This window comes from Petaurus breviceps, unplaced genomic scaffold (genome assembly GCF_028583685.1).
Source record: "Petaurus breviceps papuanus isolate PSGF00001 unplaced genomic scaffold, PetGlider_PUasm1.0 111, whole genome shotgun sequence".
Lineage (NCBI taxonomy): Eukaryota > Metazoa > Chordata > Mammalia > Diprotodontia > Petauridae > Petaurus > Petaurus breviceps.
The window spans coordinates 825,427-853,305 of NW_027185600.1; the positions used below are offsets into that span (position 1 = coordinate 825,427).

Genomic DNA, 27,879 nt, shown 5'->3' on the forward strand with positions numbered 1-27,879 from the left:
AAATCATCATCATTGAATCAGAGTGCTTTTGATAAACTTTCCTAGCTAAAAAGAAGAGTAGTTTGGAAGAGTCTAGGGAACAAGTAATATTTTCAGAAATAACTGATACAAAATTAAAAAACAAAAAACACAGGCACATAATATCACAATGTAAGTATACTAGACTAGGAGTCAGAGAATTGGGGCTCAAAGTCCTAGCTGTGTGACACTGGGCAAATCACTTAATCTCTCTGGGTCTTCAGTTCTCAAATCTTTAAATGAGAAAGTTGAATTAGATGACCTTTGATGGTAACTTCTAATTATAAATCTTCTTATAAACTTGTTTGGAAAAAAAAAAACTCCTACCAATTATGGCTGTCTAGCAATGGAATATGTAGTGAGTTCCACCTCACCAGCTGTAATCAAAGGGGGAGAATCAACTACCTTTCAGAGATGCCACAGAAAGGATTGCTTTCTTGGAGGGAAAGCTGAACTCACATGACGTCAGTCGTCCTTTCCCTCAATGATTATCTCCATTTTATCCTGTATATTATCTTTTTTTATACATAGTCTTTTCTCCCATTAGATTATCAGCTCCCTGAGGGTAGGGACAATTTTTGCCTTTCTGTATATCTCCAGTGCTTAATACAGTGCCTGGCACATAGGATTTCCCCTAATAATGCTTGTTGACTTTAATCGTAGGGAGATGTGCGACTTTTAAAGGTAACATATTCCAACCGCTTATTTTTATACCTAGCCACCTATTTTTAAAGATGAGGAAAATAAGCCCCAAAGATTCAGAAAGTGAAACTGTACCTTGTCAATTCTAGCTCCTTAACAGCTCTCAAATCTGTCCTCTTCCCTCTAGTCACATAACTATCATCTTGGTTCACATTCTTATCACCTACTGTGTAGTCTGTTACAACAGCTTCGTATTTGATCTCCTCATCTTCTCCATCCTCTACACAGCTGCCAAATTGATATTCCTAAAGCTAAGATGTGGCCTGGTCTGCTCAAGAAGCCCCAGTGGCTCCCTATTGCCATTAGGATAAAATATCAACTCCTATGTGTTCACAATATGGCTCATTACATATTAACCCCTTTCAAGGACTTTGCTGTCCAATTGGCCCATTTTCTGCTCCATGTCTAAGACCTTCTGTCTCCTGCTTCCATATTTTTGCATAGGTTGTCCCTCAAATCTGGAATGTCCTCTCTCATCACCTGAATTCCTAAGGTTCCCTAGCTCATATTAAGGCTCTGTTAAATCACTACCTCCTAGAAAAGACCTTTCTTAATTCTCCTAATTAGTAGTTCCCCCTTCAGTCACTTCAATCACTAGTTGTTTTTGTACATGTGTGGTAAATATTTGTCTATAAAAATTGTGTAATACCCCCACAGACCTTTATAGAGTCTAGAGACTGTTTCCATTTTGTATTTTTATTCTCAGTACCCAAGGCCCTAACACATTTAATAAATATTTACTATATGTATTTTGATTAACTGATTAGACCTGCCATCTGACATTGTCTGGCTGTGGTCAAAGGGCACATGCTAACTAGAACTAGTAGTCTTGAAATTTAATCTGTCGACTATCACTAAGATCTTGGTCTCATATCTCCCTTGGGTGCCTCAAAAACAAAGTCAAAGATCTTTGTAGTGACCCATCTGCCAAAGGAATGTGAAATCACAAGAACTGTTATCACAGAACGGTGGTTTAAAAATGATATCTAGGTCTAGATGGATATCTAGGTGGTTTAAAAAGGATATCCCATCATCTAGGTAGAGCACCTTATTTTACAGATAAAGAAACTCAGCCCCACAAAGATGAAGCTATTTTCCCACAGTCACAGAGAATGGTCAAGCATTATAAAATTCAATTGGTATCTGATTTTTCTGTGTAGTTTATTACTATAATCAAATAATCTGTCTATAAACATCAAATACAAAGAGATATCAAATGAAATTCATGAAAACACAAAAGAAACAACAGAGATACTGTACCATTTCTTCAGATCATCTGTTATAAACAAATGTGCTAAAAGTATTTGGGCCTGCTACATAGCGCAGTGGATAGAACAGAAAGACTGATCTTCCTGAGTTCGAATCTGGCCTTGACAATTACTAACTACTGTGTGACCCTGGGTAGTCACTTAATCCTATTTGCCTCGGTTTCCTTATCTGTAAAACGAGCAGGAGAAGGAAATGGCAAACCACTACAGCACCTTTGCTAAGAAAACCCCAAATGGGGTCATGAAGAGTTGGACACAAATGAAATAAGTGAACAACAAATAAAATGATAGGGAATGGGAGGTAAGAGGAAGGTTCCTGGGCATATACTCCTATAAGGTCAGAAACAAAAGATCCTGTATATAACAAAATATTCTCAGCAGTATTTCCATGGTAACAAAGAACCAAAAACAAAGTGAATTGTCCATCCGCTGGGAAATGACTGAACAAATGTGGCATATGAACATAATGGAATATTATTGTACTATAAGAAACAATGAGCATGAGAAATTCAAAGAAATATTTGAAGAGTTATAAAAACTAATGCAGCATAAAGCAAAATCAGGAAAACAATATATAAAATAAATGCAGTAATATAAATTAAAGGAATTGTATAACCACATAACCAAGGCAGCAAACATTTTATAATTAGAATAACTCTCTTGGCCTTTTTCATTGTAGAGGTGGAAAGTTCTTCAGAGGGTGGAAGGGAAAGAAGAGAGATAACTGATATAAAAACAAAAGGAATCAATAAATAGAACCTTTAATAAAAGGGAAGCAACAAAACTATAAATTACTGCTTGTTGAACTTTTAGAAATTTTTATCTCCTGTGATAGAAGATATAAATAAGGAGAGAGGAAAGGGGGCAGGTTGAAAGTTTTACTCTGAGATTTATACTTTAGACAAAAATGAAACAAAAATTGAAAAAATACATATGGTTTAAAATATTTATAACAGAGAATCTAGCATGCAAGTACTCTGCTGCTACCCATAAGATACCAGATACAAAAAGAAACATTTTATAAGACATTCACACTGAAAATTATGCATACAAGGGAAATGTCTGATCATTACAGCACAGCTAGCTGTCTCTATTTCTCTATATTATCAATTTATTTAAGTTAGCTAACATTTACCAAGGAACCTAAACAACCAAGAAGTTCAAATACCTAGAAGTCAGTTTTCAGTATGCCACAATAAAAACTGACATTCTTAATGTCAATCCTATAGGCTAGTGAAATACCTTTCAAATGATGGTATTTGAACCAAATATTAAATTGGTATATATGAACCAAAGATTAAATCATAAAATTTTAGTGTATAGTTTTAGCGTTAAATTAGCATATATTATATCAACATTTCCAGAACTATATTTTACTTGGCAAATATAGTTTCTGTGAGCAAATTTCAATGCTATTTTAACATAAAAATTTAGAAAAGAAATGTAGTACCATAGTTGTGGCTCACAAAATATCACCTAATGACCAACCCAAATTCCTAAATGTCACTTTTCTTTTATATGAAAATAGACTTAAACTTCTTGCTCTCAAACTTCCCTACTCTTTCCTGTATCAGGGAGATATTGCATACCCCCATTTCTACTTGAACATAATTCTGACAAATTATTTTGAACATAAAAAAAAATTTTAATACTCAATTACTTTGAGAAACGTTGCCCTAATTCTATAAAATGTAGAAATGCAGTTATAATATATTAAAGTCAGTGATTTAAAGTCTTGATTCATAGTCTGGTCTTGACTTAACTTTCCAGTCTTATTACATTCTACTAGTCCAAACTGGCCTTGTCAACCTCATAAATGACCCTCTCTATATATCCAATATCCAATCTTTTGTTTTGTTTGTCCTTTATGCTTAGAATGTCTTCATTCCTGGAACTTCTATCTGCTTTCCTCAAGATTCAGCTCAAGTACCACTTAGCCTTATACATATACCTATACACATACATGCATACATGTTTTCTCCCCAATTGAGAAAAGTTCATATGGACAACAACCATTTAACTTTTGTTTTTGTGTCTCTAGCACCTAGCAAGGGTACCTGACACCCCGTTAAATAAGTACTTGTGATTAATTGATACAGCTGGGTCCCTATTAGTGTGAAAAACCAAATTCCCCTGAATTGGTTGCATGTATTCAAATTGTACTAAACTAGTAAATTAATTAACATTTACTTAGGAACCTAAACAACCAAGAAGTTACTAGCTGAGTACTACTTAACTAGTTAGCCTAACTAAAAGTTAAGACTATGTAAAATATGGTAATTAGTTCCAATCCAATGGAAAAAACGCAGAGCAACTTCAAATAATCCACTGACTTCAGGGGATTTGTTATTTGCACTCATGAAGACCTAGTTAATACATTCCTCAGAGTTAATATTCATAAAACCTTCTTACAGGTAGTCTCTAATTGAACTGGGTAAGAATTCTGAGTTACATATATACTAAAAGCTTTATAGAAAATCACAGCTGAGATAACTTGTACTGATAATGATTTTGCTGACAAAAACCTATTAAATATTTGTTTCACTGATTAGAAGAATATCACATGAAGATATAATTTAAAAGAAGCAGTTGCAGAAAAGTCAGGTGAGACCTAGAATTGAATCCTGACTCCAACCTTTCTAAATTGTGTGACTAAAGACCTGGCATTGAATTTCCCTAATCCTCATTTCCTTCATCCATAAAAATGAGTATAATGGGAATAATATGCTTTTCTTTTTGGGTGTGCATGTAGCTTGGTTACTTTATGCAAGTAATATTTTTAAATATATTAGTCTCTACATTAAAACCATTTCCCTCAGAAATTCAATTCTGTTTAAAATTTTAAAATTTATGAAATATAAAAGCATAGATATAACTGGTCAATATCATTTTTATAACAATAGGATACAAAAACAATATCTAAAATATGTGTAAAAGGTAAATAAGGAGGCAGCTATGTGGCGCAGTGAATAAAGCACCGTTCCTGCAGTCAGGAGGACCCGAGTTCCAATCCAGCCTCAGACACTTAACAATTACTTGCCATGTGACCTTGGGCAAGTCACTTAACCCCAACTGCCCTGCTTTCCCCCCTCCAAAAAGAAGGAAAAAAAAGGTAAACACGAAGGATGGAGCCAAGATAGCAGAAAAAAAGGTAGCTACTCTCCCCAAAATTCCTCCTGTACACCTTTAAAGAATGGCACGGAACAATTCCTGAAGCAACAGAACCCACAAAAGGATGGAGTGAAATTGTTTTTTAGCCAAAGACAACTTTGAAAATCAGAAGGAAAGGTCTTGCTGCAGCTGGGGGAGAGTGGACCACAGTCCAGCACAGGCTGCACCAGCACAGACTCAGACCAAGAAAAGCAGGAGCAGGCTTTGGGAGGCACTGAATCAGCAGGAGCTACTTCCAGAGCTGTCAGCCCACAAATGATGAGAAGATTACAGGGGGGTCTCTTTGCTAGCATGGAGGGAGGGCTCTTGCTTTACCCATACTCAGATCTGGGCTGCAGTCCTGGGTGGCAGTCCCAGGGCAAAGAGGAGCACTAAAAACCAGAGCTTATAGCCCCAGTGGAGCCAAGACCCTCATGACATTTCCAGGGCAAAAAGAGTGGAGCCAGTCAAGATATCAAGACTTAGCAGTTTCTACTTTAAATTCCATAGGACAAAAGAGTTAGGATCGCAACCAAGAATCACCTACACAGCAAAGTATAATCCTTCAGGGGGGAAAAAATGGACATTCAATGAAACAGCAGACATTTTCAAACATTCTTGATGAAAACATCAGAGCTGCTTTTTGTGGTGGCAAAGAACTGGAAAATGAGGAGATACCCTTCATTTGGGGAACGGCTGAACAAGTTGTGGCATACAAATGCAATGGAATACTATTGTTCCATAAGAATTGATGATCAGGCAGATTTCAGAAAAACCTGGAAACACCTACATGAACTGATGCAGGAGAACATTGTACACAGTTAACAGCAACACTGTACAATGACCAACTTTGATCCACTTAGGTCTTCTCAGAAATGCAATGATCTAAAACAATTCCAAAAGACTTATGATGGAAAATGCTATCCACACCCAGAGAAAGAATTATGGAGTATGACCACAGATTGAATCACACAATTTTCTCTTTTTTTGTTGTTTTTTTCTTTCTCATGGCTTATCCTTTTCGATCTGATTCTTCTTTCACAACACGATTAATGTGGAAATGTTTTAATATGATTGTACATGTATAGCCTATATCAGATTGCATGACTTTGGGGGGGGGGATTTAGAACTCAAAATCTTATGAAAGAGAATGTTTAAAAGTAAATAAATACATGGATAAAAGATACATAAAAAAGAAAAGATCAGAGCTGAATAGAAAATTTGACTTTCAAATACAAGACTCAAGAGAAGCATAAAAAGGTAAACAGGAAAGGGAAATCATAAGGGACTTTGTAAGGTCAAACTGTTTACATTCCTCCATGGGAAGATGATACTTGTAACTCATAAAAATTTTCTCATTATTGGGGCATCTAGGAGTATATATAGACAGAGGGTACAGGTGTGACTTGAATATGAAGAGATGATATCTAAAAAAATGAGTGACAATTCACTGGGAGAAAGGGAAAGGGAGGGGTTGAATGGGATAAATTATCTTACATAAAAGAGGCAACAAGAGGCTTTTACAATGGAGAAGATGGGGGGGAAGTAGGGGAAAGTGAGTGAACCTTACTCTCACTGAATTTGGCTCAAAGAGAGAATAACATACACATTCAATTGGGTATAAAAATCTATCATACCCTATAGAAAAGTGGGAGGGGAAGGGGGGAGGAGAATGATAGAAGGGATGGCAAAACACTTTTGAGGAGGGACAAGGTGAAAGAAGAGAGAATAGAATAGATGGGGCTGGGGGGATAGGAAAAGACATTTAGCAGTCATAACTATGGGGGGAAAATGATACAAGTTTCCCTGATAAATGCCTTGTTTCTCAAAAACAAAGAACTGAAGCAAATTTACAAAAATAGGAGCCACTCCTCAACTGATAAATGATCAAGAGATATGAACAGTTTTCAGATGAAGTAATCAAACCTATCTATAGCCACATGAGAAGGTGCTCTAAATTGCTATTAATTGGAGGAATGAGGATCTGAGGTACTACCTCATACCTACTAGATTGACTAACAAGTCAGAAAAGGAGAATGATAAACGCTGAAGGGGATGTGGGAAAAATGAGACATTAATGCACTGTTCAAGGAGTTGTGACTGATTCAACCATTCTTTAGAGGAATTTGGAACTATGACAAAAGGGCTATAAAACTCATGCATACCCTTTGACCTAGCAGTGGCACTACTAGGTCTATCCAAAAAAAAAAAATTAGAAGGGAAAAGGGAAAGGACCTACATGTACAGAAATTTTTACAGCAGCTCTTTTTTGGTGGTAGGGAGTTGGAAATGGAAGGATACTCACCAGTTGCTGAATGCCTGAACAAATTGTGCTATGTGATTGTGAAGGAATACTACTGTGCTATAAGAAATGATGAGCAGGGGCGGCCAGGTGGTGCAGTGAGTAAGAGCGCTGGCCCCAGATTCGGGAGGACCTGGGATCAGTTCCGGCCTCAGATACTTAACACCCACACAAAAAAAAGAACTGGCCATGTAACCTTGGGCAAGTTACTTAACCCCAATTGCTTTAAAAAAAAATGATGAGCAGAATTCTCTCAGAAAAACCTGGAAAGACTTACATGAGCTGATGCAAAGCAAAATGTACTGTTTACAAAGTAATAGCAATATTGTAAGATGATCTGCTGTAAATGACTTAGCTATTCTCAGCAATACAATGATCCAAGACAATTTTGAAGGACTTCATGATGAAAAATGCTATCCATTCCCAGAAAAAGAACTGATGGTATCTAAATACAGATTAAAACATATTTTTTTTAACTTTATTTTTCTTGAGCTTTTTGGGGGGGGTCTTATGTTTCCTTTCACCACATGACTAATAAGGAAATGTTTTACACATTTTGCACATGTATCAAATTCTTGCCTTCTCACTGAGGGGGGTGGGGAGAGGAAAGAGGGAGAGAATTTGGAAATCAAAGTTTTAAAAATGAATGTTTTTCATTCAGGAATGTTTGTAAAATTGTTTTTACATGTAATTGGGAGAAAAAAATATTTTTTTAAATAAAAAAAAGGTAAACAGGCATTCACTTCTCTTACAGAAGAAATTGGAATGGTTATATTCTGCCATTAAAAATAATCAGGAATTTATCTTCATTCATATATATTCAGTTCACGTACTATCTTATTCCTGCACTATGCTAGTTATATACGTTCCTGCTTCACCTAATTGCTTCCTACACTATTAATTTTCTCTTAAGATTACCATATCTTGGCCTGAGTGTTACTCTGAACAGCATAGATTTATTACCTGGGTCCCAACCTCCCAAAGCTTCCACAATGGGAGCATCACTGTGTACTCTGTATCCCTCATGGGCTAGATGCTGCCACATAAGCTGATATTTCACTATTTTGCCAGTTCTGCCAAAATATTTGCAAGGTAGAATATTTATTTTCAAAATCTACAGCCTCGTCAATGACTGCAGTACATAGTTTCTTATAGCCCAAGTTAGCCTTCATCGCCAAACTTCGCCACATTAGAGTCATTCACAATGACACAAGTTAGCCTGGATACGAGTTGGAAGGGGGAGGGAGGGGGGGAGGAATCACTTTTAATTCTGTTCCTCACTGGATCTCAGAGGAAATGATGAGAAAGTCAATCTAGGTCCACTGAAACAAGTAACTTCAGCTCATGTCTGATACCTGCCACTTCAAGGGAAGGGTAATTAATAAGCATTACAGTGCCAAATGTCAGCTAGGCACTATGTGAAGTACATTTTTACAAATATTGTCTCATTAGATTCTCACAACAACCCTGTAAGATAGATGCTATTCATATCCCACTTTAGAGTTGAGGAAACTAAAGGCAAATGGAAGTTAAGTGACTTTTCCAGGGTCACAAAGCTACTAAGTGTCTGAGGACAGATCTGAATTCAGGTCTTTCTGACTCCAGGAGCAGCATTCTCTCCAATATACCATCAACTACCTCTATAACAAGTAAGAGAAATTCATGACACCACCACCATCCTTTATAAGGGAGGCTCTTTGAGAAAAGCTTCCACCATCTCCTATGATTCTTTCTAATTCTAAGCAGCTAATGACACTTTTAGGGACCACACCATTGTTAAGACGAAAAGAGACACAGGGTAAAAGCTAAGTGTTCAGATTGTCAATATCAATTCCCTACAATGATAATAGTAGCTACCATTTACATGTACTATGTGCCAGCACTGTGGTAAGTGTTTTACAATTACCTCATTTAATCCTCACAACAACCTGTGATGTAGATTCTATTATTATCCTTATTTTATAGATGAGGAAACTGAGGAAAACAGAGATTAAGTGACTTGCCCAAGTCATACAGCTAATATGTCTGAGGCCACATATCAAATCAGGTTTCTAACTCCAGGATAGGCACTGTATCCAGTCTTTCACCTAATTGTCTTGTAGCATGCCAATCTAGATTTTTGCCAGTCATTTCTTTACTAATCCAAGGAAATTAGAGGAAATTCTAGTCTCTTCTGTTTTGAAAATTGGGACATATTTCCTCTATCTTTGTGATACCCTTTCCATTTTCCATGATTTTTCAACCATCAGTGACAGAGGCTCAGCAATAACATGCCAGAATTTTCAGGACCCAAGACTGTACTTCTGTAGTTCTAGTCTGGGTGACTGAATTCATCCAAGGCAGACATGTGCCCTCTTACTATTGCCTTACTTATCTTCGTTGTGTCAACTATTTCCTATTAGTCATTTTAGTCTGTCACTTCTAATATAAATTCAATCTCCCTTGTAGATGGGGGGGGAAGGAAATTGACCTGTCCCTCCCCTCTCATTAGGTAGCTTTATCCCATTCACTCCAAGTAAAGCTCCCATTTTATCTTTGATCTTCCATTTTCTACTACAACCAACCATACCAACCTGACCCCCTCATTCTGAGATTTGCCATTCTTGATACCATTTTTACAGAACCATGCCACAGTCACATTAACTGGTACTTGGCCTTGCTCCATTTTCTATGTATTTAGCTTTGAAATTTAAGTTGGCTGGTAAAGTTGCCTTACCACATTCATATCAGTTTCATAAAACAAATCCTACTTTTCCTTCTCAATGGAATTATTTTCCATCATGTCATCAGAATTTTATTCCTGAGCATCTTCCATCCCTCCTTGGCTGACTTTCCCTGAAGCATTTTACTCCATAGGAACCTTCATATCTTTGCTCTGAATCCTTTAAAATCTACTTTCCTGTCCCTTACTACTATAAACTGTAGAATTTCTCTCCATGGTTCCCTTCATTTCTATCCCAGAAACTTCTTGTACATTTCTTTTTTCCTCTATGTACTCCAATGACAAAAACCACTTTTCTATTGCTCTCCTTCCATTGACCTTCACCCAAATACTCACATCACACTTCCCTTTTCTGATACTTGTATTTCTTTCTTAAAATACAACGCTATCTGATTTCACATGTATAATGGTTATCATATTGCTTGCCTTCTCAAGGGTTGAGGGAGAAGCAGGAGCGAGAGAATTTAAAAATGAATGTTAAGATACAATGCTACCCACTCACCCTTTTACCTACACTTTCTTTTAAATAAGTTATAGCCATCCAGTGCCATAGTCCAATCATATGTTTGTTCCCAGCAAGTCTCTGTGATTGTTAGGAAGTCAAATTTGCTTTAGAGTTAGGCTCTCTAGATCTTCTTCTTTGCCTAAACTTGGGACATGTAGACATTTGAGATCATGAGTTTCATTATGAAATCTTTCCTTGTGTTTTGTCTCTTGTGGAATTCTGGATGTCTCAGCTGTTACTTTTCTTTGTTTTTTCTGGTTACTCTCTATTATACCTAACTTGGAAGAAACATATTGGAAATCTGCGTTTGCCATTCTTTTTAGTTAAAATTCCTCCTGAAAATGTATTGGGTATCACAATGTATTTCAATAGAAATACTCTGTTATTAAGTGTGTTTAAAAATGTCTTACATGGCAGCTCATACATACACAACTGGGAATGAATGAAAAAGTATTTTTAAGTCTTGTTATTTGCCAATCACTATGCTAAGGGCTGTTGATACAAACAGGAAAAGCAAGACAGTACCTGCTTTCAGGGAACTCACACTCTACTTGAGTATAAAAGAAAGGTCAGCAGCAAGATGGCTAGAACCGGAAGTAAGTCCTAAGAGTACAATAGCAGGGTAAGAAGCAAGATTCCAGAGTTCTTGGAACATATCAGGAGCAGGTCAGATGGCAATGCCCTGGGGTCCAGAAGGCCCAGAGCCAGGGCAGAAAGTAAAGCCCAGAGGACTTTAGGAGACAGTGTGGCAAAGAATAATGAGATATTCCAAAATCCTTGGTATGTAGCCAAAGCAATCCTTGGGGAGAATTTTGTATATCTAAACACTTCAATCAATAAAAGAGAGAAAGAAGAGATTAATGAATTGAGCATATCGCTAAACAAATTAAAATATCTATGAACTGAAAAATCTCAGACACAGTGGCAAGCCAAATGAGTTGGTGAGACCCATCTCATCCAAAATAGGAAGTCAATTCTCAGATATTATTCCCTTTAGGTGACCAATAACGTTTTATTTTTTATATGTAATCTCCATACCATGACTACACCATTTTGCATCTGTCTCCACAACATACCTTCTCTGCTTTAATCGCTTCACTCTTGAGCCCCCTATTATAGCCTTGAACTCTAACCCTGTGTTCGTTAGCTCTGGTAGATGAGATTTTGTTTTATCTTGCCAGGACCTGAGTCTTCAGACCACTTCCCTACCAACTCTTAATCATGCCACCACATACATCTTCCCCAAATCCCATAACTTTTTATGTTCCTCCTCCTCCCATCCCCACCTCATGAGAAACTATCCTTAAGTGCTATCCTGTTTGTCTCTCTTTATATAATCTGCCCTTAGCAAATACCTAGCATATAGAAAGCACTTAAATAGATGCTTTATCTATCTTCAGAGCAGTTATGTGGTGCAATAGATGGAGGGCTGGGCTTAGAGTCAAAAAGACCTGAGTTCAAATTCAGCCTCAGACACCAGCTGTGTGACCATGGGCAAGTCACTTAACCCTGTTTGCCTCAGTTTCCTCATATGTAAAATGTGCTAGAGAAGGAAATAGCAAACCTTTTACAATCTTTGCCAAGAAAACCTCAGATGGGGTCACAAAGAATTGGACGTGACTAAAACAAGTAAACAATAAAACCTATCTTTGGATGGATGGATTCTGAGATCCTAACAAACAACACAGAAATGAACTTAAGAAAGCAGTAAATATGATTGTCCAGCCACATCATTAATGTTTCTTTAACCCAAATGTACCTAAAATATTATAGAACTGAAAAGGAAAGGGTCTCTGAAGTTAACTGGTCCAACTTCTGAAGCATGAAGTCCCTCTAAATTCAGGGCAGTAATCCTCTCTCCAATTCATCAACCAATTCTAAACCTACTTAATGGTGCTATCATGTAGTCCTAACTGTCCTATTTCTTCTTTCTTATCATATCTACAAGGATATAAGGAGCGTGTCAAATGCAATTGCAGAAATCCAAGTAAACCAAAGTTTATGGCATACCAATGGTTGTCAGTCTAGCAACTCTGTCACAAAGAAAGGTAAATTTAATCTGGTAAAAGTTGTTCTTAATAAACCCATATTGGTTCACAAAGATCATAACTTTCTTTTTCTAAGAGTTTACAGAGAGACCATTAATAACCTTCCTATCATTTTTTCCACAAATCAATTTCAAGCTCACTGGTCTAGTTTGAAGCTGTCTACCTCTTTGCATCTTTGAAAACCAAAATATTTTTTAAAGTCCTCTTTCAAGTACTCTTTTATTTTTCATGTGTTTGAAGGACCTTTATATCTGTCTTACTTACACTGAGTTTCAATTTAGCTTCTTTTGTTTTACCTACCTTTTGAGAGAAAGAGAAAGGGAGATAGGAAAGGAGAAAGGAAAGAAAAGTAAATAGAAGTAGTTCTACTTCCTTGCATTGCTACTTTCCAATTTCTCCTTTTCTCCTAGACTTTCCCCTTCCTTCTCTTGCTCCTCAAATATTTTGGAGCTTTTCTATGTCCTTATATTTTATAAAAACAAACAAACATTTAATTTTAGATATGGTACTAATAGGATTCTGCCATTCTTAAGTGTTTATCTTCAGTCACCTGCCCTCTCATTCATCTCCTGCATATAAAATATAAGCTCATTCTTGGATACCTCTCCCTTAGCTTCCTTACTGGGATCAGTCATACCTATATCATCATTATTTCATTCTTGAGAGCCTCCTATTCCCCTATCATTTATAAATCAGGCATTTATAAGTTGAAGACTCTTGGTATATGGCCTTGGGTACTCTATGGGCTTTGGATGTCATACATCAGTTTAAATAGGTATTTGCAATGAAAATTACTTAAGTCTCCAGAAATTTGACAGATTGAATTAAGGTTATGTTGAACAGTACACTACTATATTTCTGGCTAGTAACTGTGAGGCATCAAAAACCTTATTAATTATTTCATTATTTATATTTTAATGTATCTATAAATAATGGAATTGAGGTTGTCATGAAAGAAAATTCTCAATAGCAAAGGAAATAGTAATGTTAGTCTTATATAACATTTTTATTAACTATTTTCTCTCATTCACTACATAGAATGAATAAATTTCTTGAAGTAACCTGAAATTTCTTTTGAAAACTCAGCAGAAACTGATTAACTGTAAGGACGTTAGCACACTAGTAAAAACTACCCCAAAACTCATATTAATCAAATCCAGCCCAAGTAATAATCATGCTCTGCATTATATCTCCATACAAGATATCATTATATCTTTACCTCTACTGTGAAGTAGGTAAAACAGGAATCATTATCTACCCCCATATAACAGATGAGGAAATAAGAAATTACTCTATCAAACTGATATAGTAAAGAAAACTGAACCAGGATTCAAGAGATCTAGGTTCAAGTCTAGCTTTTATCAGTTAACTGTGACACCAGGCAATTCACTCAACTTCTCCAGAGCTGTTTAACTATCTGCAAAATTAGGGGGTTGCACTAAGTGATCTCTAACTCCTATTGGTGAGTTCCTTACCAGGATCAATATTTGGATGATGGGTCCAGAACCGGCATGATTCATTCCCCTCCCACTCACACTTCCTCACCACCATATTCCTCTGTGTAGCTTGCCCTAACTTCCCTTTTGGCTTCTTTTAACGTTCTATTTTCTCCCATTAGAATATAAGTTCCTTAGGGGCAGGAATTTTTTTTTTTCATTTTTGCTTGTATTTGTACCCCCCATCCTTAACACAGTTCCTGGCACATAAGAAGTATTTAAGACTTATTGCCTTGCCTTGCCTTCTAGCTCTTAAATTCTAGGATGTTAGTATTTCACCAAGTTCATATTGCTGGCTTATGATGGTGCCCACACTAGGAAGCAAGTTTCCCAATTCTAACAGTGTTTTTCTACCAAACCCCTCAAAGAGAAATAGAGGACAAATACAACTTCAAATAAAAATTTAGAATAATAAGTGACATTTATGATTTAATACTTGTGACTTTACTGAATGACTCTATAGCTTTTCTTTTCCTGAAATTAGCCCGTGCTGACAACTTAATTTTTAAAAGGACTGGCATAACTTGTTCAAGGCAGATTTGCTTGAGCTGAGCTGTCAAACTCTTATGGGGTTCAAATGATTGATTCAGACTAAATCATGACTCCACCTATCTATGTCTGATGCAGCACAATAGAGAAACCACAAGTCAACAGCAGCATCTTGTTAGATGCTAAGAAATCCACAATGCTCGGGGGGGAAAGGCAATAATTCAATCTGCTAAATGGGTTTGTTGTCTGGTTTAAAGGGAACAATGAAGCTTGTGTGGGGCCTCATTCTATCTAGCCAGCCATTGACCCACCATGCTCTTTCACCCTGGCCATCATCTGACCTACATTGACTGCTACTACCATACCAACAGAGCAGACCTCCAGAGACTATGTCCTGAAGGAGATTTGGAATTCCAGCAAGGATGTAGGGATCGTAAAACCTCACTATATCTGAAAGCTAGAAGACCTGACTATGTTCTTTCAATCTCTATCAAAATAAGACCCCACCCTATCTTTCTACCTCCAGTTCTGAAATCAGTCAAATCAACATTACCATAGCTTTTAGAAATTGGCTGCCAGATTATTCCACTTAACATCTTGGTGATTTTCCAAATCAAAACAGCAGCTTTAGAGGAAGCAATCTGGAGTAGTAGAGGGCTGGGTTCTAGTATCAGGAAGACCTGGGTTCAGTTCTAACCTCAGGCAGTTATTTAATTTGTGAAACTACGCAAGTCATTTAACCTCAGGTTGCCTCAGTTTCCTCAACTGTAAAATGAGGATAATGATAGCAGCTACCTTGCAAGGAGGCTGTTGTGAGGATCAGATGAAATATTATTTATAAAGCTCTTAGCACACCACCTGGTATGTAGTATACTCCATAAGTTTATTCTCTTAGTCTTATACCTTCCCAAAACACCCTCACCTAGCCACCACTCCCCTAAATGTATGGTCTCTCCACTTACAAATAATGCCCTTGATGGCAGTTATTATATGGGTATCCCCAGCACTTAGCACAAGGACTGGCACAGAGTAAGCACTTTTTCATTCACTGATTCATTCATTCTATTGGCCTTAATACTGCACTGCTGATTCGGTATTAATGCCCCAAACCTTCCAGCCAGTCATATTAATCAACCAGACCCAAGAAGTCATTGACTACACCAGTCACTATAACTAAGGGATCTATAATCGTACCTAGATCTACAAGGGAGATAAATAGAAGAGAGCATTCCAAACATGCTACAGTCATTTCAAATATAGTTAATGCTACTTGTACTGTCTTACACTCCTGCATTTTTCCAATGGTTTATGAAACAACATGAAGATATCTTAATTGATTCCCAAGATCCTAACCAATCTTCCTCCTTGCTAGTAAACAGTCATCCAAAGTCAGCAAATCTGAGATATAACAGTTTAAGTGAGAAATGCCCAGAATCTTTAGGGCATGTTAGTGTTTCAGAATAAAGAGGGGTTGGGGCGGGGGGGGGGGGAGGGGGAAGAAGAGAGGGAAGATAGTACAGAATAAACGAACTTAATGAACCAATTTATGGTTTGGTTGCTGTTTCAGAGTGGGACTTCGTTTCAAACAAAGTCCTGTAACATAATTTAGGTCCTTATAACTATCACCACTACTTTATTCCTCACTTTTGAAGGCTACCCACATCTCTCACTGATATGCTGACATAGCCAAAGACATATCAATGGAAATCCATAATAGAAATCAATTTCAAAATATTTAAGAAACAATTGTGAGTAGAGCCTGGCAAGGCTGAGGCTGGTGAATCTCTTGAGTTCTGAGCAGCTGTAAGCTATGCCAATCAGGTGTCCACACTAAGATCAGCATCAATAATGGGTAAACCCTCAGAAAGGAAGTGGGGGAATATGCTGCCTAAGAAGAAATCAGGCAGCCAAGGTCAGAAAGTGATCAGGTCAAAACACCTCTGGCAATCATGACAACTAGTAGTGGGACTGGGTCTTAAAACTCATGTTAACTGGTATGAGAAGTCTAAAGAAAAGCCAAAAAAAAAAATTTTTTTTTTCAATTTTGGTCCTGTTGTTCCCAGCCCCCCAACCTTACCCTCCCCATTCACCTGCCTAGTTCAAAGCCCTCTACGATCCACAAGAAAATCAGCTGACCCAAATCACAGGCTCCACCTTTGGGCCCTGCCAGGTGGGACAGCATAAGCTATTTCAAAGTGCTCCCCAGAACACACAGTACCTATAAATGTGTTTCAGAAGGAATTTTTATGGTTATGTCCAAAACTTAGAACAAACCCTTCCCCTCTTCCAGGTAGGAAAAAAAATATGGGTGTTCTCTAATTTGCTTTTAATTAGTATAAAAATACAGACACAAAATTCATTTAGGATCTTAGTTATACATGGGCTTAGCTATATATAGGCAGTGAAACCTTATCTTGTAAATTCACTGATCCCCAAGCAGTAAAATTTTTGAATTTAGTACTGAATTAGTTTGGTGGCTGCCTGGAGTAATCCAATATAAGTTATAGTTACCTGTATTGAATCCTCCTGACACATTAATCTGTATGCCATATAAAAGCTTTTGATATTTTGTAAGAATATACTCTTTAAACACCATTCACTTTGTAGTACTAGTAAAAACTAGACCTCTCTGAAATTCTGGCAGTCATTTTCAATGTTCAATTATCCTTTTTTAAATAGCGTTTCATCTATTCTATTTCTTGTGATTGTAAAGAGAATAAACTTTAAAATGTAAGTTACCTATACCAACAAACTTTTAAGTAGACATGAAACTTTGCTAGCTTGGCAGGAATATTCAATTTTGGCACATTCAGTTATTTTGCTTCATGAACTGAGCTGTCATTTTTGAATATTATTATGAATGGATATGATGCTATAGATGAAACGTGGTATGAAGGGAAAAGAACAGAGACTACAAGACTGACAAAGACAAACATTTATTCACGAGTTCGAACCCGGGTCCAACCATACACTTAAGATGGAGGACCCCGAGTGTCTTCTCGGGCATTCTTTTATACAGTTCTTGGGGAGAGCGGGAAACACAAAGGTCAGGGATTGGGTGACAGACAAGTATGAGCTTTAGAGATAGTGGCTTGGCGCCAATTCTATAGGGGTCAGGGGGGATGGTCGAGATTCTTAAAGGTCACCAGGAAGTCAGGGTGAGGAAGGAATGTGCTGACATTCCTTCTAGCAAGAAGAACAAGTCTAACAAGTTTATTCCCTGGTATGAGTGGCCCTACCGGAATCAACATTTCTCCTTGCATTTCCTGATTTGGGAGGCCCCTTCTCAATAGAGTTATACATTCATTAACATAGAAATCATTAGCACAGGAATAGTTTATCTGCAACATTTTCCAACCTGATTACCATCTTTTTCTAAAGTAATGAGAAGAGATATAAGAAATGTGAAAACATCCTAAAAGTTTGGGGCTAAAACACCAAAGCAAATGAAGATAAATCAAGCCTAAGTTAAAACCAGCAAGGTCTAGACTTCTGGGACCTCTGTATCCAGCTGCCAGTTCAACCAAAATTCAAAAGGCTCTACTGAGAAGTTACTCCATTTGTCAAGGCAGATACGAGTCTCTACTGAAGGAAATGGGAAGCTTCAAGGCCACTAAGACAGGGGGCACTGAGCCTTTTCTGTGAGTCATGAACTCCTACAACAGAAGTGTTATGAAGCCTATGGACTCCTCAGAATAATGATTTTAGATGCATAAAATAAGATACATAGTATAATCAAGAAAATAAATGAAAGGTATCACAATATTATTTTCTTTAAACCAAGTTAAGACCACAGATTGAGAACACAGTGAAAACTAATCTAAAAGTACTTCAAGGGCTACTATGTACATTTTTTGCAATCTCCAAAGCTTAGCCAGAGAGATCTACTGTGATACAAAATATGCAGAACATATGTAGCCTTAATTTAAACCCAACCTGCCTATACTGAAGCAATTTCAAAAATTTCTGTGAAAAGAAAATCACAGCAAGGTTGAATAACTTGGCTCAAGCTATTCAGCCAGCCAGGAGATGATGTGTATTAAACAAGCAAGCATACATTAAACAAGTAAGAGCCCCTTGCTCCATTCTGGGGCTGAACAAAAATAATGGATTGAGACCTTGTTGCCTACGAGCTTAAAAACAGACAAGTGTTGGTCACATGAACAACAAAATAAAAAATATAACTAAATATGGGAATTAACAATGAATATTTTATTCCAAACAAGTTTGTCGTGGGCTGCTCAGTGTCCAGCACTTAGCATGATTCGAGGACGTGATTTATAAGAAATGACAAGGCCATGTGATTAGTTCAAGGAAGAATGAAGAACTCCATTTATTGATTCTCAGGACAAGGTTTATATGGAGCAATGAGACAAAGGAAGGGGATTCAAGTATTCATATCATTATCTTAGTCTGCCACATCCTGAAAGTAGCAGGGCAGTAAGGCCTTTGTTTTCTAGGTGCCAGAAAGTCTTAGGAAAAGTTGGTTAACTCCTTTCATGTGCAGTCACATTACAAAGGATGCTCTTGGGAGCTGGCTTCAAGGCCTGAAGCCAAAGCTGCATCACCAAGTACATCTACATAAGAACTGACCACCTAAGAATTCAAATATTTTGGTTTTGAACAACTAAAGTCTGGGGGCAGAGCCTGTAGGTCTCAGAACTCAAACAACATCCTTATAAGTGTAACTCATATCAAAAGAACTCAGGAGCTAACTTGACTAAAAGTAGATTCTCAAAGAGGTCTTTGATATTAAAAGTTCACTATTATCAAGGTAATTATCTGAGTCCTGGGATCAAGCCTCTTTGGCTCCCAACACAAGTTCACCTACACAAAACCACTGCACACAGTATGGAATGACCACACGGCCATTAAAGTGTTAAAGTACAGATCATAAAGGCATAGGATCATAAATTAGAGCTGAAAGGGCCGTTGGAGGCTACTGAATCCAACCTTCTCATCTTCCAGATAAGAAGACTGAGGCATTGAGAGGTTAAATGGCTTGTCCAGAGATACACAGCCATTAAGTATTTGAGATGGGATTTCAAACCCAGAGCATCATGACTTCATGTCCAGGGCCTATCCATTATGCCACTCAGATTCTCTAAGGTTACATGAACTCAATGCATTTTAGGAACTATTGACATACTTTTGGTCAAGGACATAGCCACTTAAATTGCTTGGAAAAGCACAACCCAACTACAATCCTTTTAGGAAAAGGGTAGACCATTAGGCCTTACCATCTGTCCCAAAGCTTTTTTTAAGACACATAGGGAAGCTGCCAATGCACCTTAAGACTCCCCAGACTTTTTCATTACATGAAGAGCACAGGCCTTTCCACCTGTCTGGGCAATGGTACTCTCCTATATGTGGTCTCCCCTAATTAGAATGAATTCCATGAGAGCAATTTTCTCTTTGCATCTTTATTGCTTAGCAACAGTAATATTTAGCAAATGCTTTTCCATTTCATTGCCCAGGAACAAGAGAACTTACATGAGATTTTGTGGCCAATATCCACAAATGTCCATCCAACTAGGATTTAAAAGGTGCTGCTGCTGAGCAGGGCCACTGAGAAGTAAAATGAGATATAACTGTTGTGTGCATAGAAATTATGAAGAAGAGACCTGGAAGCCCTGTCCACACAAAGTGCTGAAGCTAAAACTACAAAGGTAGGTGCTTTCCAAAGGTAAGCAAGACCATGCCACAGACTACCAAAATAATATATCACATACATAATCCTTCTGTTATAGAATTCAATATCCCTCTGAAACCCATATTCTTCAGGATATAAATCACAAGATATGTCATAACCTGAACACTCATTTAAAAAGAAGGAATTTCCTTCCTCGGTCATACGATTCTGACAATGGCACCAGGTAATACTCTGAGAAGCACAGCTGTCCTCCTTGATGCCAACCACCAAGGCCAGAGGTAACCGAAAACATCATTACTTTTCCTCACTATTACTGAGCTACTACATTTAATTACTTCAAGCTACATTCACAAATTCATCTGGTAGAGTATTCCAGGAAACAGTTGGAAAGAAGAGTAAGTTGAGAAGTGAAAGACAGCTAGGTGGCAAGGCTATTCTTAGCTTGGGGTAGGAAACCTCATCTTCAGAGACAGATAAGGACAGAGAGGAATTCAGAGAGGTGGAAAAGGGAAATATAGCAACTCACAGCAGCAGGCTTAAATTCTTAAACAGAGTAGTAGGTTGAGTAATCTACCAAACATGATCTAAGGCTAAAGGCCTCCTAAAGAGAAACTCAAAGTGAACAGGGCTTATTAAGTCTTACCACCATTGCACAAGTGAGGGCCCAATTGAGGATAAACTGCACAAATGTGCAGCTGGTCCAATAAAGACTGTTTTATTGTTTCATACTTGGCTGGTCAAGGAGTCAAGTAGGTGACTGGTGACATTCATCACCCAAGGCAGGGAGTTTAGCAGGGATGGAGAAAATTCAAGAACTAAGGGATTCAGGAACACTGAAGAGCCCATTCTGAAATGGCTAAGCTTGGTTACAGAGACAAGAGAAGCCAGAAGAAGAGGTAACGAACTGCAACTGTTTCAGGACAGGAATGATTTCATTTTTGGTTTTGTATCCTCAGAGAGGCAGTGTAGCACAGTCTGTAAAACCTAAGTTCAATTTCCACCACAGGCATATACGGGCTTTGTAACCCTGGGCAAGTCACTTAACCAATCTGAAGAAGATATCTAGTCATATATTAAATTAAAACTTAATAAGCACACATGTAAAGTACCACCCAAAAGAAAGTGTTGCTTTTTTTTTTTAATTAGCTATACAAGTAGAAGATGGGGCTGAGGAGTCAATCAAGTTTTTTATTGCTGTTCAGTTTTTTCAGTTGTGTCCAATTCTTCCTGATACCTTTAGGGCTTTCTAGGCAAATATACTGGAATGGTTTGCGATTTCCTTTTCTAGCTTATTTTATTGATGAGGAAACTGAGGCAAACAAGGTTAAGTGACTTGTCCAGGGTCACATATCTAGCAAGTGTTAGAGGTCAGATTTGACCTAAGAAAGGGCTTTAGTGGAATATACATTTAATATGAATCAATAATGTGATGTGTAACATTCAAAAGAATAAATGAGATTTAGACTAAATTAACAAAGGTTGTGGTGGCTAGGTGGTACAGTGAATAGAGCACCGGCCCTGGAGTGAGGACCTGAGTTCAAATCCAGTGTCATACACTTAACACAAAAACTAGCTTGTGACCTTGGGCAAGTCACTTAACCCCAATTTCCCTACTTTCCCCCCTCCAAAAAGAAAAATAATTAATTAATTAGCAAACGTTTAGGTCCCAAAATGAAGGAAGTGATTTGTCTGTCTAGGTCAGATCATAGTGAAACACCTTTTTGCATTCTAGGCACCAGAATTTAGGGGAGACACTGAGAAGTTATAGTATATCCACAAGGAAGACTAGGTCAATACAAGTATTAGAAACCATGTCTGGTTTAAAACAACTGTTTTAAAGAATTGCTTAAGCTGGAGAAGACTGGGAACAAAAGGGAGATCATGACTGCCTTCTTCATATATTCCAATATCATATTGATGGAATCCTAATAAAGCTGTCCCCAGACCCAATATTCTAACTTCCTTATGGGCACTACTGAACAGCAGGCATGTCCTGATTTAACCACAGCATAAGCCACCAGACTCAATACAGATACTGCCCCCAGATCCAACTCCCACATATTTGAACAGATGTATTCTTATACTCAACCACAATCACATCATCCATTTAGCCCAAAAGGACCACAACACCAAATTATCCATCTTGACCAGACAGGACCACAAAAGCTAGCCAATCAGAGGCAGCATGACCAGGATGTTTGACCAAGGAACCACAGAAGGGAGCCCTTCCCTATTACCTCATCCCTTGACAAACTCCTATGGTCTTTTTAATATTCATTGATTTCATCCATCTTGCTTTCTCTTTAGTTTCGGAACCTAGTGTGCTTCTCAGGGGCACTAATCCTCAATAAATAACAATATCTAGATTAGTGGTGGTCTAACTGTAACAATATATGGGAGATAGCTCACATTTTTGTTCTTCATAGACCTGGAGAACTTCAGCCAACTGTAGAAGGTATAAGAAAGATTTCAGAATATGAAGACTTCTCAATATAAACACATCAAATCACTAAAGCTGTTGCAAACAATCAGCAAATTTATTAAACACCTAGCAAGAACTGAAAGTTATACTTAGCCCTGGAGATAGAAAGACAAAACTGAAACAGTTCCTCGCCTCGAGGTGCTTACATTCTGACAGTAAAAGCAGAGCAGTCAATCTTGGAGTAGAGGGTAATAAACTTCTCTGGTACTGAAGACTTCAAGGAAAGGTGGGATGAGTGCCCAGGATGTTGTAGAAGAGCTTCAAGATAAGAGTTGGATTAGATGACCTGAGGTCCCTGCCATGCTGAGATTCTAGCAATGTCTGTATTAACAATAATACTTCTAAAGCAGGAGCGAATAATCAACCAAACGACTAAGTAAAAGCAAAATTGAACCTTCAATTATGATAGCAATGTCTATAGGGGACTGGCCAAAAAAAAAAAATCTTTGGAGACTGCATTTGGGTTTGTAGCCCATTTTTTTTTTAAATAGTAGGGACTTTTAACAAACCTAAAAATGGGCCCCAGTTACCACAGGAATAATTAAAGACCTTATTGGATCTCTCAGGTAAGGAACTGAAAGGGGATATATTATCCTCAAAGATATTAGAATAATCCCTGGATTTAAGGGAGGGTATCAACTGTTTCTATAATTGTTTACACAAGTAAATGGCTCAGGCTCCCCCTTCCTCTTTTCCTTTATTGGACTGATAGAAGTATTTATCTTCTCAACTCTTAAAAATTAAGAGGATTGGGGCGGCTAGGTGGCGAAGTGAGTAAAGCACTGGCCCTGGAGTCGGGAGGACCCGAGTTCGGTTCCAGCCTGAGACGCTTAACACCCACACAAAAATACTAGCCGTGTAACCTGGGGCAAGTTACTTAACCCCAAAATTGCCCTCCAAAAGGCAAAAAAAAAAAAATTAAGAGGATTTAGGTAACTACTGCCCAATAACTTTCTTGAATGTAACAAAAATTCAAGTTTAAAAATAGTTATAAAGTCATATTATGTATAAGGTCTAGTGCTAAATGATGAAGGGGGGGAATACATAAAAGAATAAAGTTCCTGCTCCCCCCTCCCCCAGTTCAGCTTACAAACTAGAAGACTAAAGAAAACAATCTCCTGGCCTTTTCCACACCAAACAGGGGGTAACTGAGCTTTTAATCTAGTGTCAGAGTACAAGGCTGAGTTGCCTGGAATGAATGAATTCACACACATAAACTTTGTCACTTGTCTGCAAGATGGTTTATCCTAGCCAACAGAAGTGGGTGGAAGTTTCTAGTGAATCCACATGCAAACTAAGGAGGATGAGGCTGATGCTTATATACAAAAGGGACAGTGAAAGGATCTGGGTGGGATTAAGAAGTCAGAGGTGGGCCAAGTGCTACAGGGAAAAGAGAGTCAAGTAGGTTAATCAGGTGATCTAGGTGGAGTGGAGGGGGCCATAGAGCCACCACTGATCTGGGCTGCTAAAATGTATGGGAAAATTCAGGGACTGGGTTGCTTTCAAAGACATGTTGGTTTCCTTTTAGGGATCCAGGTCCCATCATCCCATCAGCTACCACAGGTAGCCAGAAAGGTTCTTGAAGATAATATTCACACTAGAAATATCCTAGGAAAAGGTTAACTAACATTATCTAGCACTGGCAGATTAAATGTTGCTCTGGCTAGTTAAAAAAATTTTAGACACTACAGTTAAAAGGCAATGGTGATATGTTGGATCAAGTTATTTCTTTTATGAAGTTAATTTTTACTTCTGTATTTTTTATATTCAGAAACCCAATTCTTGGCTTCCGTTTCAATCTTTTCACCATTCTAAAGATCCCACCACTCTATAGGCCTCCCAACAACCTTTGACAAAAAGCAGTATAACTCTAACCTGATTGATCATATTCTGACTCCTACAGGAATGTCCAATCTTTCCTTTCATGCTATGTTCTCAAGGATCCCAGAGTCAAGCCCAAAGGAGAGCAGATTCAGGTTTATGCATTACCAGTGAATACTTAACAATGTAAATGGTTAACACGAATATGTTAACACTAACTAATATGTTAACACTAATAAGCCTAAAAGGCTTTTGAGTCTGGGACTACAGAGTACCAATACATTCCACTAGAATTAAACCAATGAACTTTCTCTAGTAACAAAATAATAATGCACTTTTATGTGATATATATCACATAAAGTGGGTATCCATCATTTGGAAAATATCTGAAAAAATTATAGCATATGAATGCACAGTAAGAAATGAATGGCTATGAGGCATTCAGAGAAACTTGGGAAGGGTTGTGGGATCTCATACAGAGAGAAAAAAGCAGAATCAAGAGAATAATATACAAACTGACTACAAAAATATAAAGGAAACAACACTAAAAGACACCAGAATTCAGGTAGACGAAACTGCCAATCTTTATTTTAGAAGACTGATAATGAAGGAGAAACTCATTATATTGTACTATTAAAGGAAACTTCTCTGCATTTACACATTTTATCTTTTCCCTAAGATTAAGTAATATATATCAGCACTCTTCCTGACCAACTGGCAACAGGCTTGCAGCTGGTGATAACGACAAAAAGATCAATTACTTGCATTTTTTCAAAGATAAGTTCTGATCAAGAACTCTAGTCACTAAAAGATTACCAAGATTCAATTTGCGTACAAAAAAACCCCCAACAAAATGGAATATAGAATGCAAACATTTTGAAAACAGTCCCAGAAAAATATTTAGATTTATGTAACTAAGGAAATAAAAAGTGAACAACAAATACACAAGAAAGGTCAACTGATTGATAAGCAAGAATTTAGCAGTCATTAAGCTGCACGCGTCAATTCCTACTTGGAAGAAAAATGCTTAGGAGAACTTTGGCAGAAAAGGTGATTTGCTTCGTTTACTACAAGATCTCTGTCTGTCCACTTCAAACCATGGTAAATATAGTAGAGTGGTTAGAAAAATAAAAAATGCTTAGAAATGGAGCTTACTGAGGAGCACCAAACTGTTTACAAGGGTAATCTTAGTCACATTTCTGGCTGGTAAAGTCTGACAATTTTTAGCATTACAAAGTGAACTACCTTAATTTTCACAAACAACTGAACTGTGGTGCTGAAATGGTTTACAAAAACAAATTAAGTCTGTCCAAAAACTTCACACAAAGCTTTTTGGAATTAGGAGCAAGGAACCATAAAAATTACTTGCTGTAAGTGCATATTGGCTTGTTTTATAAAATAAGATTTCCTGCCTAGGGATTCAGCCACTGCAATTTTTTTCCATATATTAATAGATGATACGGAAGCTGGCTCTAAGGCATCCTTGAAACCATGCCAAATGCTGTTTCAAAAGGCAAGAAGCCAATCAGCAACCTCTGCCATTATTCTTAAAACTCCCTAATAAAAATTGCCATTTCCCATAGCTAACATTTTTAAACATATAAAATCAAAGTCTAAAAAAGAGCCCGTTCAAGGAGACTGCAGTCTACCGAGTTTTCAAGAGCTCAGGTGAAATCCTTCCATGTGGTGAATTCGAAACACGGTTTCAATCTTTGCAAAAACTTCACTTGCACACGAATAGATGTTTGTGTATAAACGTCTTCGGAGTATGCTTTCGAGGACTTTGCAATCTATCCCCAAAACTGTTGCAATCACAGGGAGAAAGGGGTCTCAGGTGCTTGCTACCACAGTGACTACCTGAGTACAAGTCTGGGGATGAATTAATGACAATATAAAATATGGAAACAAGCACAGTACCAGTGGGAAGCAGGCATTCCAGCGGGGTAAGGACATGCTCCATGTCAGATTAAAAGCTTCTGCCTTAAAGACATAAAACAAAATGAAATCACTAGGTTAGACTTTCTCTTTGCAGCGAGAAACGGAAAAGCCCTGAGGGCAGACGCTCGGTCCGGGAATAGGAAAGCCCCCGGGGGGGGGCGTGTGCTTTGGCTGGGAGGCACAGGATCTTCTCCCCCCATAGCCCACTCGGGCTCGCGCGCGATCTGCAGAGCGCGTACCCTCCCTGCGGACCCGCAAAAAGGACTGGAAAGGGGAGAAAGCAGGACAGTAGCCCCCACGTGTGGATGGGGGGATGGGGAGGGATGAGGCATAAACGCGGAACGCAGGTTTTCCTGCCTTCATCCATCACCCCTGGGAAGAAAGATTTGGGAGTGGGAGAGGGTGGAGGTGGAGAGATGACGAGAACGGCAGCCCCTTCGCCTCCCCACTCCCCCGCCCACTTTGATGCAGCAGCGCCGCACGCGCGCACGCAGAGGCCGGCGTTCCACTTACACAGCTGCTCCTAGAGCCATCCGGCAGGCGAGGCAGAGAGAGCAATTAAGTAGCTAAAAGCAAAGGCAATCGACTGCTCGGCGCTCGTCTGCAAAGCCTCCGGAGACTCTTGGTTTTAAAGCAGCTAGTTGAGAGGAAGAAGCAGCAAAGGCCCCGCCCCCTGGCCGGACGCGCTCTGCGCTTCCTAGACTCCTTGCCCGGCATGAGGAGGAAAAGGGAAGAAGGGGGAGGAGCAGAACCGTGAAAGTGACCTGGGAGGTTCCAGGCCCGGCCCCAAGCCCTGGCACTCTTGGTGGTGGATTTACGTTTACTTCTACTGAGATGAGTAAATCGTTGCAAAGAGCCCTGTTTCTGGGGACGGAGGCTTTGGGTTCAAATGTTGTCTCTGCTGGACACAATCCACGCTACCAGGGTCGTCACAGACTCCCAGGTTTAGCGACCACACTTATCAAAGGCTGAAGGAGGAGAAAGCTGACATTTACCCTGCCAGGTCTAGATGGAAACTGCTACAGAACTTTTGCGTGTTCCAAAAGTCTTAGTGCAGTTTTAAGTTTTGATAACATCAAAGCAAAGATGTTTTATATAAATTTCAAAAAACCACTTCATTTGAAAGTTCAGCTCCTTAAATTTATTTCACGCTTACTTGGTTTTGTGAATGTTGAATGATGATTTTTTTTTTTAATTTTAACAAGACGGGACACCCAGTCGTGCGTTTTCGGGCTGTGACAGTTTCTAGATAACGTTTTATTAGACTGGTGGTTGGGTGGGGGAA

General features: G+C 38.3%; 1 protein-coding gene across 4 annotated transcripts in view; it reads right to left on the minus strand.

Moving 5' to 3' along the window:
• The window catches only part of LOC138156969 (thiamine pyrophosphokinase 1-like), a 481,181-nt gene extending 453,302 nt beyond the window's left edge, over window positions 1-27,879 (minus strand). The window contains exons 1-2 of one of the 4 annotated variants that reach the window (XM_069082419.1): window positions 27,108-27,878; window positions 26,574-26,636 (exon numbers count right to left, since the gene is read on the minus strand). In XM_069082419.1, the coding sequence (XP_068938520.1) occupies window positions 26,574-26,616 (43 nt within the window). In that variant the 5' untranslated portion in view covers window positions 26,617-26,636; window positions 27,108-27,878. Of the gene's footprint in view, window positions 1-26,573; window positions 26,637-27,107 lie in introns of all 4 variants that reach the window. The other 3 variants (XM_069082427.1, XM_069082421.1, XM_069082423.1) reach the window with 3 other exon arrangements.